Source organism: Poromitra crassiceps (genome assembly GCF_964638095.1).
Source record: "Poromitra crassiceps genome assembly, chromosome: 8".
Lineage (NCBI taxonomy): Eukaryota > Metazoa > Chordata > Actinopteri > Beryciformes > Melamphaidae > Poromitra > Poromitra crassiceps.
In genome coordinates, this window is record NC_139629.1 from 32,808,073 (window position 1) to 32,822,324 (window position 14,252).

The window sequence follows — 14,252 nt, forward strand, 5'->3', positions numbered from 1 at the left end:
ACAATTGTCCTGTCGCTCAGGAGGTAGAGCGCGTCGTCCACCAACCAGAAGGTCGGTGGTTCGATCCCCGGCTCCTCCAGTCCGCATGTCGAAGTGTCCTTGGGCAAGACCCCCAAATTGAACCCTGAATAGCCCCTGATGGTTGTGCCAGCACCAGCTTGCCACCTTCGGTGTGTGAATGGGTGAATGTAGGCACTTCGTAAAGCCTTCGGTGTGTGAATGGGTGAATGTAGGCACTTCGGTGTGTGAATGGGTGAATGTAGGCACTTCGTAAAGCGCTTTGGATAAAAGCGATATATAAATGCAATCAATTTACCAAGTGGATGCGGTCCAACTTTCAAACTTAAAATAAAGTTTCCATATTGCTCACCAGGCGTAATCCAAGTCTCCACAAGCCTTGAGATGCCATGTTGACTTGACGTTTGAAGGTTGGACCCCAGTGTTTTGCTGTGAAACTCCACAAATGTTTTGTGGACTAAAAAATGCCCCACATGCCCTCAATCGGCATGGGGTGAGTAGATAATGACTGAATTTTCATTTTTGAGTGAACTGATCCTTTAGTCATAATATACTGTAAGGCCTGAGAAGCTTTGTGGGAAGCTTTGAGCTCTGTGTTGGGAGATACTTGAATCACTTAGGCCTCCTTGACTCACCTAGGCCTACATGACTCACTTAGGCCTCCTTGACTCACTTAGGCATCCTTGACTCACTTAGGCCTCCTTGACTCACTTAGGCCTCCTTGACTCACCTAGGCCTACATGACTCACTTAGGCATCCTTGACTCACTTAGGCCTCCTTGACTCACCTAGGCCTACATGACTCACTTAGGCATCCTTGACTCACTTAGGCCTCCTTGACTCACTTAGGCCTACATGACTCACTTAGGCCTCTTTGACTCACCTAGGCCTACATGACTCACTTAGGCATCCTTGACTCACTTAGGCCTCCTTGACTCACTTAGGCCTACATGACTCACTTAGGCATCCTTGACTCACTTAGGCCTCCTTGACTCACCTAGGCCTCCTTGACTCACTTAGGCCTCCTTGACTCACTTAGGCCTACATGACTCACTTAGGCATCCTTGACTCACTTAGGCCTCCTTGACACACTTAGGCCTACATGACTCACTTAGGCCTCCTTGACTCACCTAGGCCTACATGACTCACTTAGGCATCCTTGACTCACTTAGGCCTCCTTGACTCACCTAGGCCTACATGACTCACTTAGGCATCCTTGACTCACTTAGGCCTCCTTGACTCACTTAGGCCTCCTTGACTAACTTAGGCCTACATGACTCACTTAGGCCTCCTTGACTCACTTAGGCCTACATGACTCACTTAGGCCTCCTTGACTCACCTAGGCCTACATGACACACTTAGGCATCCTTGACTCACTTAGGCCTACTTGACTCACCTAGGCCTACATGACTCACTTAGGCCTCCTTGACTCACCTAGGCCTACATGACTCACTTAGGCATCCTTGACTCACTTAGGCCTCCTTGACTCACTTAGGCCTACATGACTCACTTAGGCCTCCTTGAATCACTTAGGCCTCCTTGACTCACTTAGGCCTCCTTGACTCACCTAGGCCTACATGACTCACTTAGGCATCCTTGACTCACTTAGGCCTCCTTGACTCACTTAGGCCTACATGACTCACTTAGGCATCCTTGACTCACTTAGGCCTCCTTGACTCACCTAGGCCTACATGACTCACTTAGGCCTCCTTGACTCACCTAGGCCTACATGACTCACTTAGGCCTACATGACTCACTTAGGCATCCTTGACTCACTTAGGCCTCCTTGACTCACCTAGGCCTACATGACTCACTTAGGCCTCCTTGACTCACTTAGGCCTCCTTGACTCACCTAGGCCTACATGACTCACTTAGGCCTCCTTGACTCACTTAGGCCTCCTTGACTCACTTAGGCATCCTTGACTCACTTAGGCCTCCTTGACTCACCTAGGCCTACATGACTCACTTAGGCCTCCTTGACTCACTTAGGCCTCCTTGACTCACCTACGCCTACAGGACTCACTTAGGCCTCCTTGACTCACTTAGGCCTACATGACTCACTTAGGCATCCTTGACTCACTTAGGCCTCCTTGACTCACCTAGGCCTACATGACTCACTTAGGCCTCCTTGACTCACTTAGGCCTCCTTGACTCACCTAGGCCTACATGACTCACTTAGGCCTCCTTGACTCACTTAGGCCTCCTTGACTCACCTAGGCGTACATGACTCACTTAGGCATCCTTGACTCACTTAGGCCTCCTTGACTCACTTAGGCTTACATGACTCACTTAGGCCTACTTGACTCACCTAGACCTACATGACTCACTTAGGCCTCCTTGACTCACTTTGGCCTACATGACTCACTTAGGCCTCCTTGACTCACTTAGGCCTCCTTGACTCACTTAGGCCTACTTGACTCACCTAGGCATCCTTGACTCACTTAGGCCTACTTGACTCACTTAGGCCTCCTTGACTCACTTAGGCCTACTTGACTCACCTAGGCATCCTTGACTCACTTAGGCCTACATGACTCACTTAGGCCTACTTGACTCACTTAGGCCTCCTTGACTCACTTAGACCTACTTGACTCACCTAGGCATCCTTGACTCACTTAGGCCTACTTGACTCACTTAGGCCTCCTTGACTCACTTAGGCCTCCTTGACTCACTTAGGCCTACATGACTCACTTAGGCATCCTTGACTCACTTAGGCCTCCTTGACTCACCTAGGCCTACATGACTCACTTAGGCCTCCTTGACTCACCTAGGCCTACATGACTCACTTAGGCCTCCTTGACTCACTTAGGCCTCCTTGACTCACTTAGGCCTCCTTGACTCACCTAGGCCTACATGACTCACTTAGGCCTCCTTGACTCACTTAGGCCTCCTTGACTCACCTAGGCGTACATGACTCACTTAGGCATCCTTGACTCACTTAGGCCTCCTTGACTCACTTAGGCTTACATGACTCACTTAGGCCTACTTGACTCACCTAGACCTACATGACTCACTTAGGCCTCCTTGACTCACTTTGGCCTACATGACTCACTTAGGCCTCCTTGACTCACTTAGGCCTCCTTGACTCACCTAGGCATCCTTGACTCACTTAGGCCTACTTGACTCACTTAGGCCTCCTTGACTCACTTAGGCCTACTTGACTCACCTAGGCATCCTTGACTCACTTAGGCCTACATGACTCACTTAGGCCTACTTGACTCACTTAGGCCTACATGACTCACTTAGGCCTCCTTGACTCACTTAGGCCTACATGACTCACTTAGGCCTCCTTGACTCACTTAGGCATCCTTGACTCACTTAGGCCTCATTGACTCACTTAGGCCTACATGACTCACTTAGGCCTCCTTGACTCACTTAGGCCTACTTGATACATAACAACCACACATGCACAGCAAAGGATGGTGTATGTATCAGGTCATAAAAATAAAAGAAAGAATATACCAGATATTTTAATAAAAGCAAGGTACTTGAAACTTTGATTACATGTAGTTTGCCAAGTAATGTGTCTGTAGAAACACTACTAACAGCACATAAACAACAAATCAAAGTAACTGTTGCTCAGTCCCTTTGGCCCTTTGTATCAACCATTATTATGACAGAAGACAACACAGTGATCAGCACCATGGACAGCGACATATATCCAACATTTACGCGTGATTTCTAACCCCACATAGGATAAGCAATAACCACGCCCTGTGGTGCTGGGATTGGCCAGGAGCATTGAAGCTTGGGACTAAAGCACCAGCAGTGGGGTTTTTCATCTTTTAAAATAAAGATGTTTAAAAACTATTGCTTGTTACATTTTCAGTGCTGTAGGCTACCTTTTCTAACTAGTAACTGTTGCTCAGTCCCTTTGGCCCTTTGTATCAACCATTATTATGACAGAAGACAACACAGTGATCAGCACCATGGACAGCGACATATATCCAACACTTACTATTCTGATGCTGCAGCTAATGGGCAATGCTAACAAACTAGACTAAACACAAAGCTAATGGGCTAACAAACTAGACTAAACACAAAGCTAATGGGCTAACAAACTAGACTAAACACAAAGCTAATGGGCTAACAACCTAGACTAAACACAAAGCTAACAAACTAGACTAAACACAAAGCTCCTGGGCTAACAAACTAGACTAAACACAAATATCATGGGCTAACAAACTAGACTAAACACAAAGATCATGGGCAATGCTAACAAACTAGACTAAACACAAAGCTAATGGGCTAACAAACTAGACTAAACACAAAGCTAATGGGCTAACACACTAGACTAAACACAAAGCTAATGGGCTAACACACTAGACTAAACACAAAACTAATGGGCTAACAAACTAGACTAAACACAAAGCTAATGGGCTAACACACTAGACTAAACACAAAGCTAATGGGCTAACACACTAGACTAAACACAAAGATCATGGGCTAACAAACTAGACTAAACACAAAGATCATGGGCTAACACACTAGACTAAACACAAAGCTAATGGGCTAACACACTAGACTAAACACAAAGCTAATGGGCTAACACACTAGACTAAACACAAAGCTAATGGGCTAACACACTAGACTAAACACAAAGCTAATGGGCTAACACACTAGACTAAACACAAAGCTAATGGGCTAACAAACTAGACTAAACACAAAGCTAATGGGCTAACACACTAGACTAAACACAAAGCTAATGGGCTAACACACTAAGACTAAACACAAAGCTAATGGGCTAACACACTAGACTAAACACAAAGCAATGGCATGGCATTTCTTTCCCTTCTGTACGGACGACAGCAACCTGCCTTGGCTGCTCTTTTTTCATCAACTGAACCAAAGAGCACCTTGCTGTTGTTTTTTACTCATCATTCATCCTTCAAAACATCCTTCCTCTCTGCCTTTCTCATTTGGACCAATGTTGAGGGCAGCAGGAGACCGTGTGTGTGTGTGTGTGTGTGTGTGTGTGTGTGTGTGTGTGTGTGTGTGTGTGTGTGTGTGTGTGTGTGTGTGTGTGCGTGTGCGTGTGCCCATGCGTGCGTGCGCGTGCGCGTGCGCGTGCGTGCGTGCGTGCGCGGCAGCTTTGGCAGAGGGAAGTCCTTGGATGTATCTGCAGCAGTATGGCCTCCGCTTCCTCCTTTCTCCTCCCTCATTTCCTCTCTCCTCCCTCCTTGTGTCCTCTGTCCTTCAGAAGTGACTCTCTCCCTTCTTGCCCCCAACCCTTTTGAAGTGGTTCATGTTGGTTGCCTGTAGTGGAGTGCCGATGAACGTTAAGTAGTTGATTTTCGTCGTCTCTTCGTCTCCTTGGTTGGACTGGACAAACAACGTGACACTCTGGACATTCTGGAACTTGACGTAGCGCATAGGGATCAGACCGTCCATTTTGTAGTCTTCCTCCAACAGGTCAAGCGCCTGGGTGGGCTCGCTCCGCTCCGCATCCTCAAAACTCATCGACCGAGGGAGGTTGATAAACACCTTCACCACCTTAGGAGCCCTTAAGTCTGAGGACTGAAGTTTCATAGAGAAAAGCTTGACAGGCTGGTTGAAGGCCACGGTTATCAGCAACTGTTCGTCGCAGTCAGACTCCAGGTAGGAGTCGTCTTTGGTTAAGCAGTTGTCAAAGCCGTGGTCGTCGCTCTCATTGAGGCACTCACAGCCGGCTTTGTTGATGAAAGGCATGAGGTCCATGTATCCCTTGGGAATGTCGGAGTCCTCGTTTCCTGGGTCATTTTCCGTGTGCTGTTTGATCTTGTCCTCCAGCCCCGTGGCATCCGCCCCCTGGTACTGGTCCACACGCACCTGGTTCCTGAAGAACAGGAAGGAGGGCGTGGCTGAGATGTTGTTGGTTGCCGCCGTGGCCTGACAGACGTGAACATCGACCTCCAGGAAGACCACCTGTGGGTACTTGTTACTGAATGTGTTGAAAGAAGGAGCTATCCTGTCACAGGGACGGCACCCACACATTGTGAACTTGACCACGGCGAGCCTGGAGCCAGCGGCTGCTAGCTCTGGCTGGAAGTCTGAGTTGTTCCCGATCACCTTCACGCCGACCATGGTGCACTCTACAGCGGTGTCAGGGGGTGTTTAGGGCAGGGAGCAGGTCTACTTACAAAGAACAAACGTGATTGCTTTTTATGTGGATGTGGGTTTGGTTATTCCAGTTCTGAGCCACACTAGTCATTGAGCGCACCAGAACGAGGAGTCCAATTTATAACCTCAGCAGGAAAGGATTTATGACATCACTGATGATGTCACAATGTCTATGACATCATCAGTTGGTATGACAGCATCAGTGATTTATGACATCACTGATGGTGTCACAATGTCTATGCATAAGTGATATCATCAGTTGTCCACAGCCAGTGTTAAAACATGAATGTAAACCTGCGTTCACACCGACCTATTAAAGTCTTTCGCTAGCATCGAGTTTACATACAAAGTCAATGCAAACGAGCGGTTGAGCGTATATTCGCCCGGGAGAAAAATCGCTGGGCGTCCGAGCGACAGAGACGCACTGGCTTGGAACAAACCGCTGGTTTATTGTGTGGCAACAAACCGCATTGACAGCTGATTGACAGGCTGAGAGCTGACATGAAGTGAAGTCTGTACTACCGGTATAGAGTACGCCAATAGGCTTAGCTTGTAAACAACTACGGTGGCTCGTAGTGGACAAATATCATGACATTGCGTAACGTTATAAGCCCCCAGATGTCCGTCAATTATTGTGCCTGTTGATGAGCGATTTAAACAGAGCGACAGAGCGATTCCAAAGGGTTGAATCGAGCGACAGAGAAGAATAAATATCTCGGTGTGAACACAGCTTAAGAGAAAAACGAACCAAGCTGTGCTGGAAGCCATTATGGTGCACAATTTCTCTGAGAAGATTTTGGAGCAAGTAATACACTTCCATGCAAATATGATTCAGTGCCGTTATCTTCATTAGTCATGGGGGATCCATCAAATACCGCCCCAAATCTGTTGGCGCAGAGATTCTAAGAAGACGAAAAAGAAGTACCGTATTTGTGAACTACAGTCTTCCAATGACAGACTCCTCCAACCTCTCTCTCTTGGTGGAAAACAGGATCAGAAAGGAGCTGGACCTTCACCCCAAACACTTTTAAGATTTGGTTGTTTTCAAGTTCTCTCTCTCTCTCTCTCTCTCTCTCTCTCTCTCTCTCTCTCTCTCTCTCTCTCTCTCTCTCTCTCTCTCTCTCTCTCTCTCTCTCTCTCTCTCTCTCTCTAGCCATTGGCAGTTGTTGGAGAATGTTTGATTGGTGTGCCATGGGCTAAACACAGACAGATGAGGATTGAACATGTGGAATCTGACCAAACATCTCCAAACAAGGACAGACAGTCATGATACACCAAACACAAACACAGGTGTTGGTTTGGTGTGCCATGACTGTCTGTCCTTGTTTGGAGATGTTTTTCGCACTCCTAGCGCGTCCTGTGTGTGTGTGTGTGTGTGTATAAAATACCAACCACTACTCGAGACCATCACGAGCCTAGGTTATACCTGTAGATACAGTGTGCTTATATTTGGAAGCCTGGGACATGTACATAAATGCACCATGAGAGGCCTGCAGATTGCTGGCCTGACAAGAGCAAGAGCCAAACAAACTGTCAAATATTGCTCTGTCTCAGCAATTATTGGCAGTCTAGCAGTGTGGAGAAGGAGGTGCTATGTGTATCCATAAGTGCTCAGTATTAATTGACCCTGATATATTTGTTTCCCTGTTCATGAAATGTAATTTGTGGAACCAAATAAAGTATTTAAAATGTGTGTGTGTATGTGTGTGTCCTTACCATAGAGAATGATTTGCATAAAGGCGCTGGCTGCTCAAATACACGTTTCCTGCATGTCGACACGCCCCCTAATGCAACTTTCTATCAGACATCTTCTCCATCAGAAGTAGCCTGGGTAAACCCAGCCCCCACGTGACCTGCTCTCAGACCTGCTCTCAGTCACTACCTTGTGACTAGTGAGCAGGGTCTGTCTGAGAGCAGGTCACTGGGGGCTGGGGTTACCCAGGCTACATCAGAAGCAGCTCGATTACCAAACCATTTCAGTGAGTGAAATGGTAGACAAATGCTGTTTGTTGCATGAATCATGGGCAGAATGTATGTGCTAGTTGCTCGTCGTCCCCCGTCGTGTTTGCGGGTTCAAATGAAACTTTTTGGCCCCGACACAGGAGACATGAGGTGATGCATCGGTCAGCCTCTAGGTGCCGCTAGTCCTTTCAAGTGTCTTGTGTGTCAAACCCTGCATACACCTGCACTGCTGCTGTTGTGGGTTGTAATAATACTAATACTAACCTAGTACCACCACCCCCACCACTACAATAATAAGAATAAGAATATTAACATCAATTAATAATAATTATACACATTACTTTTTACAGTACTTTTTATACAGGTTATAGCTGTAACTATGTGGGCCAATCAATCACACACACACACACACACACACACACACACACACACACACACACACACACACACACACACACACACACACACACACACAGCAACCAGGTCCTCTTCTTTGTCCTTTCTGGAGTGAAACAGTGTGTGTGTGTGTGTGTGTGTGTGTGTGTGTGTGTGTGTGTGTGTGTGTGTGTGTGTGTGTGTGTGTGTGTGTGTGTGTGTGTGTGTGTGTGTGTGTGTGTGTGTGTGTGTGTGTGTGTGTGTGTGTGTGTGTGTGTGTGTGTGTGTGTGTGTGTGTGCGAGAGAGAGGGGGGGAGAGAGGGGGGAAGAGAGGAAGGGAGAGAGACAGAGATAGCATTAAAACAGAAGGAATTATCTTTTATTGTCGTCTGTCGTCGTGCTGCTAAACGCTGCGATAAGAAGCCGAGGGTGGAGGAAGAGAGATGTGTCGTGTCAGTGTGTGTGTGTGTGTGTGTGTGTGTGCATACGTGCGTGCGTGCATGTGTGTGTGTGTGTGTGTGTGTGTGTGTGTGTGTGTGTGTTGATGACGAGCCTCCCGGACAGTTTCCCCTTACATAATAGTTTTGTACTCAATTGAGTCCTTAACCTGATTCTTATTGATCGGGCGGGGTCTGACTTGTGCATACTTAATTCAGGGAGGTAATCGAATCAAACGCACCCGGACCTCCTGCCTGAGCTGCAGCACAGCAGGCACGGTGTCCAAGGGGGCGCTTGGGAAGAAAGAAGTGTTGTGTTAGTATTTTAATACCTATTCTGAACTTCTTGCCCCAAGAAATACCCCCCAGTGTGTGTGTGTGTGTGTGTGTGTGTGTGTGTGTGTGTGTGTGTGTGTGTGTGTGTGTGTGTGTGTGTGTGTGTGTGTGTGTGTAGGGGGGGGGGGAGGGGGGGGGACCAACACTAGTACTCAAATTTAAACTTAAAAGAAAAAAGAAAAAACTCATCATCATCCTCATCATCCTCATCATCATCATCATCATCATCATAATCATTATATAATAATAATAATAATCATTATCACTGGAAACTATGACAATAATTGGATATAGCAGAGCTGCGTGGTTAATCCATTTCTGTACCAAGTGGTTTTTACGGGGTGGGGTTGCTAGCTCTACACCCATTGCCCCTAATATACATGTCTTTGATGGTGGGGGGGAAACCATTACCCCTATATGTCTTTGATGGTGGGGGGAAACCATTACCCCTATATGTCTTTGATGGTGGGGGAAAACCATTACCCCTATATGTCTTTAATGGTGGGGGGAAACCATGACCCCTATATGTCTTTAATGGTGGGGGGAAACCATGACCCCTATATGTCTTTGATGGTGGGGGGAAACCATTACCCCTATATGTCTTTGATGGTGGGGGGAAACCATTACCCCTATATGTCTTTGATGGTGGGGGGAAACCATTACCCCTATATGTCTTTGATGGTGGGGGAAAACCATTACCCCTATATGTCTTTAACTCATTGAGTGCCAGCCACTTTTGGAGAACGGACGCTCCCAGTGCCAGAGTTTCAGAGCGTTTTCAGTGATTTCTCGAGGCCCACAGAATATTGTGTGATATTACTATGTAAACACCGAACACGCACAAAGAACGATAAGACTCTCTTCTATCATCTGCAAAAAAAAGTTTATTGATCCCATTTTCCGTTCTTTAGTTATGAGCCGGAGAATATAGGCTGTTTTGAGTTATTCCGCCTTTTGTGAAATGCAGCATTTCAAGCACATTCACTGAGTCTGAAGATAATATTTTCTGATGTAGTGACGTGGTGTAGTTGTGTGGTGCCTGCGTGCCCCACCCCCCTCTCCCCCCCTCAGCTGCAAACTCCTCCCCACACTAACACACAGCCTAACACGCACCCAGTCTATTTTCGGAGCGCTCGGTTTTTTTTGCGCCGGCTCCCAGCGCGACACGGAAATGCCAAACCGGACTGCAGGGAAAGGTTTGGCCCTTCGGCGTCAGGTGCTGCCTTTCTGGCGGCTAATCGTGTGAAGAAACTATGCAGACAGACAGACAGAGGCAGAGGGGCTCAGTTGTGTGCGCGGATTGACTGCTGTTCGCAGCCAACATCAGCTGCTGTCAGAGCCATCTATATGGCTCTGGCTGCAGCATGAGCGGTTTCTCTTTGATCACGGGGGTTTTTCCTGCTGTTTTCCGGACCTTCCTCTAATCTGGAGAGCACTGTCGCCACCTAATGGGTCGGTAAAATAGGTTATACACATTCAACATGCCCCAAAATTTTACAGGAGATATATTAGGCTTTGATCCACGTCCCACCGTCATAAAACGCAATTGACGACGATTGTCATCATTGGCACTCAATGAGTTAATGGTGGGGGGAAACCATGACCCCTATATATCTTTAATGGTGGCGGAAACCATGACCCCTATATGTCTTTATTGTTTATTGTTTATTATTTATTAGGATCCCCATTAGTTACAGCAAAGCTGCAGCTATTCTTCCTGGGGTCCGTCAACATTAAAATTAACAGTACAAAACATAACACAACAAAACAAAACAAAACAAGAAACGAAAAGAAAATGTATGTAGCCAAATGATACATCTTATATAACAAGACTTCCACAACTGATCTCATTAGATACATACACATACATTCACTTACATACACTTGTCATTTATACTGATTAGATAGATGTTGTTTAGCTAATAGTTTAAAAGTTATTTTGCTGTTAGTTTGTGTGATGTGCCTGGGAAACAGATTCCACTCATACATACCTCTGTACACAGCAGTTCTTTTACCTGAATTTGACTTCACAGTTGGCAATGTAAAATATCCTCCAACAGCATGTCTAGTACTGTATTCATGTTTATCAGCGCTGCAGCATAGCTCTTGGTACAACACATGGGGAGTCTTTGTTATGGACACATTTCTAATAAATAATAACAATGAACAAAGTAATCTGTCACTAACCATTAACCATCCAAGATTCAAATGCATTTTAATAACACTTGTCATCAAATTACAACCAAGAACAATGCGCGCTGCTCTATTTTGTGTTTTTTGTAGCTTTGCAATCATGTCTGCAGTTGCATTTGACCAAACCACCGGGCAGTAGTCAAGATTTGATATAATTAAGGCTTGAATTATTAGTCTAGTTGCTTTATGTCGTCTTATGACAGAAATACCATTTCCCATTTTATTAACTATTTTATTTATATGCGTTTTCCATGTTAATTTTTCATCAATGACTACTCCCAGCAGCTTGGTCTCCTGCACCTGCTTGACACTGACCTTATTCATTTTAAGATTTAATTGTGGGTTGTTCCCGATGTTGAAATTTGAACCTAATATAATGGAGTTTGTTTTTGACACGTTCAGAACCAATTTATTACAATTTACCCAGTCTTCAACTGCTCTTAACTCCTCCATTAAGACTATGTTTATCTCACTGGCTGTAAATGCAGAGGCATATATGGTGGAATCATCAGCATACATACCTACACTGGCTCTGTTCAAAATTTGTGGCAGATCATTTGTAAAAATAGTGAACAATAGTGGACCCAAGCAACTTCCCTGTGGCACCCCACATGTCACAGCTTGCACCTCAGAGAAAGAACCATTGTAAAAAACTGTTTGCATCTTTGATGGTGGGGGGAAACCATGACCCCTATATGTCTTTGATGGTGGGGGGGAAACCATGACCCCTATATATCTTTAATGGTGGGGGGAAACCATTACCCCTAATATACATGTCTTTGATGGTGGCGGGAAATCCTTACCCCTATACGCCTTTGATTGTGGGGGCAAACCATTACCCCTAATATACATGTCTTTGATGGTGGCGGGAAACCATTACCCCTATACGGTTTTGATGATGGGGGGAAACCATTACCCCTAATCTATATGTCTTTGATGGTGGGGGGAAACCATTACCCCTATATGTCTTTGATGGTGGGGAAACCATTACCCCTAATATACATGTCTTTGATGGTGGGGGGGAAACCATTACCCCTATACGTATTTGATGGTGGGGGAAAACATTACCCCTATACGTCTTTGATGGTGGGGGGGGGACCATTACCCCTATACGTCTTTGATGGTGGGGGAAACCATTACCCCGAATATACATGTCTTTGATGGTGGGGGGAAACCATTACCCCTAATATACATGTCTTTGATGGTGGGGGGAAACCATTACCCCAAATATACATGTATTTGATGGTGGGGGAACCATTACGCCTATACAGATTTGATTGGTGGGGAAACCATTACCCCTAATATACATGTATTTGATGGTGGGGGAAACCATTACCCCAAATATACATGTCTTTGATGGTGGGGGAAAACATTACCCTGAATATACATGTCTTTGATGGTGGGGGAAACCATTACCCCTAATATACATGTATGTGATGGTGGGGGGAAACCATTACGCCTAATATATATGTCTTTGATGGTGGGGGAAACATTACCCCGAATATACATGTCTTTGATGGTGGGGGAAACCATTACTCATAATATATATGTATTTGATTGTGGGGGGAAACCATTACCCCTAATATAGATGACTTTGATGGTGGGGGGAAACTGGAGCAGCAGGAGGAAACCCACACAAACATCACACAGAAAGGACCAGACACTGTCGATTAATATGTTGATTATTTTCTCGATTAACTGATTAGTTGTTTGTTTTATAAAATGTCAGAAAATGGTGAAGAATGTGGATCAGTGTTTCCAAAATCCCAAGATGACATCCTCAAATGTCTTGTTTTGTTTGTTTCTAACCCTACAATATCCACTTTTAAGCAGCTGGAATCAGATCATTTAGAATTTCCTTTTTTCTAAAAAAAATTGCTCAAACCGATTAATCAATTATCAAAATAGTTGGCGATTAATTTAATAGTTACCAAATAATTGATCAATCATTGCAGCTCCACTGGAAACTACTGAAACTAAACTGAATTGAAAACAAAAAGTCCAAACTATTATTTTTTTAAACAAAATAAAAAATAATGAAAAATGCAAAACTATAATAACCTTGCTTCCTTGTATCTTCTCCTCCTCCATTCCTCTCCTTCCTCACCCCCCCCCCCCCCCCCCCCTCTCCCCCATACTCCCCCTCCGTTGCAGCGTGCAAAAGAAAGGAGCAGGACACGGGAAAGGAGCGCCAGAACACGCCAAAGAAGTCTCGCCTGGTCTTCACCGACCTGCAGCGGCGCACCCTGCTGGCCATCTTCAAGGAGAACAAGCGGCCCTCCAAAGAGATGCAGCTCACCATCTCCCAGCAGCTGGGACTGGAGCTCACCACTGTCAGCAACTTCTTTATGAACGCCCGCCGACGAAGCCTCGACAAGTGGATGGACGAGGGGGGCAGCCCCGGGGGCCAGTCGTCGGCTTCCAGCACTTGTACCAAAGCCTGATGGATATGGCGAGGGGGACGAGGGGAAGGGGAGGGTCAGGGCGCGTTGGAAGTGGTCGATTAGGGGGGGATCTTGGGTCGTGACCACCCCGAACCGGAGTGAGGAAAAACCAAAATTTTTACATTTCTGTCTTTTTGTTTTTGTTTTGTTTTTGTTTTGTGCTTTTTTGAGACAAACTGCAAGAGAGGGGCTGCTCACTGCGTGCGACGACGACAATGCGTTTATAGCAACAAAAAAAAACTTTTCCAAAATCATCCTTAATCCATAAACTCATCATCTTCACCACCTTCCAAACCTCACTGGAAGAAACCCTTAAAAAAGCCTTTGGATCACACTGATGTCTCCTCTTATTCCAAAGCTAGGCGCACAGCTGTTTCCCTCACAGAGCTGAC

At 45.8% G+C, this 14,252-nt stretch overlaps 1 protein-coding gene and 1 pseudogene across 2 annotated transcripts in view; one reads left to right on the forward strand and one right to left on the reverse strand.

Moving 5' to 3' along the window:
* onecut2 (one cut homeobox 2) overlaps nucleotides 1-13,860 on the forward strand; it is a gene marked incomplete at both ends in the record, with an annotated part of 68,620 nt that extends 54,760 nt beyond the window's left edge. Inside the window, one exon of the mRNA XM_083641620.1 lies at nucleotides 13,571-13,860. Within this exon, the coding sequence (XP_083497746.1) occupies nucleotides 13,571-13,860 (290 nt within the window). The remainder of the gene's footprint in view (nucleotides 1-13,570) is intronic.
* Nucleotides 5,211-6,077, reverse strand: LOC310781576 (thioredoxin-like protein 1 pseudogene; annotated as a pseudogene). Its single transcript has one exon. The product of its transcript is annotated as a thioredoxin-like protein 1 pseudogene (transcript).
* Nucleotides 13,861-14,252: the final 392 nt, after the last annotated feature.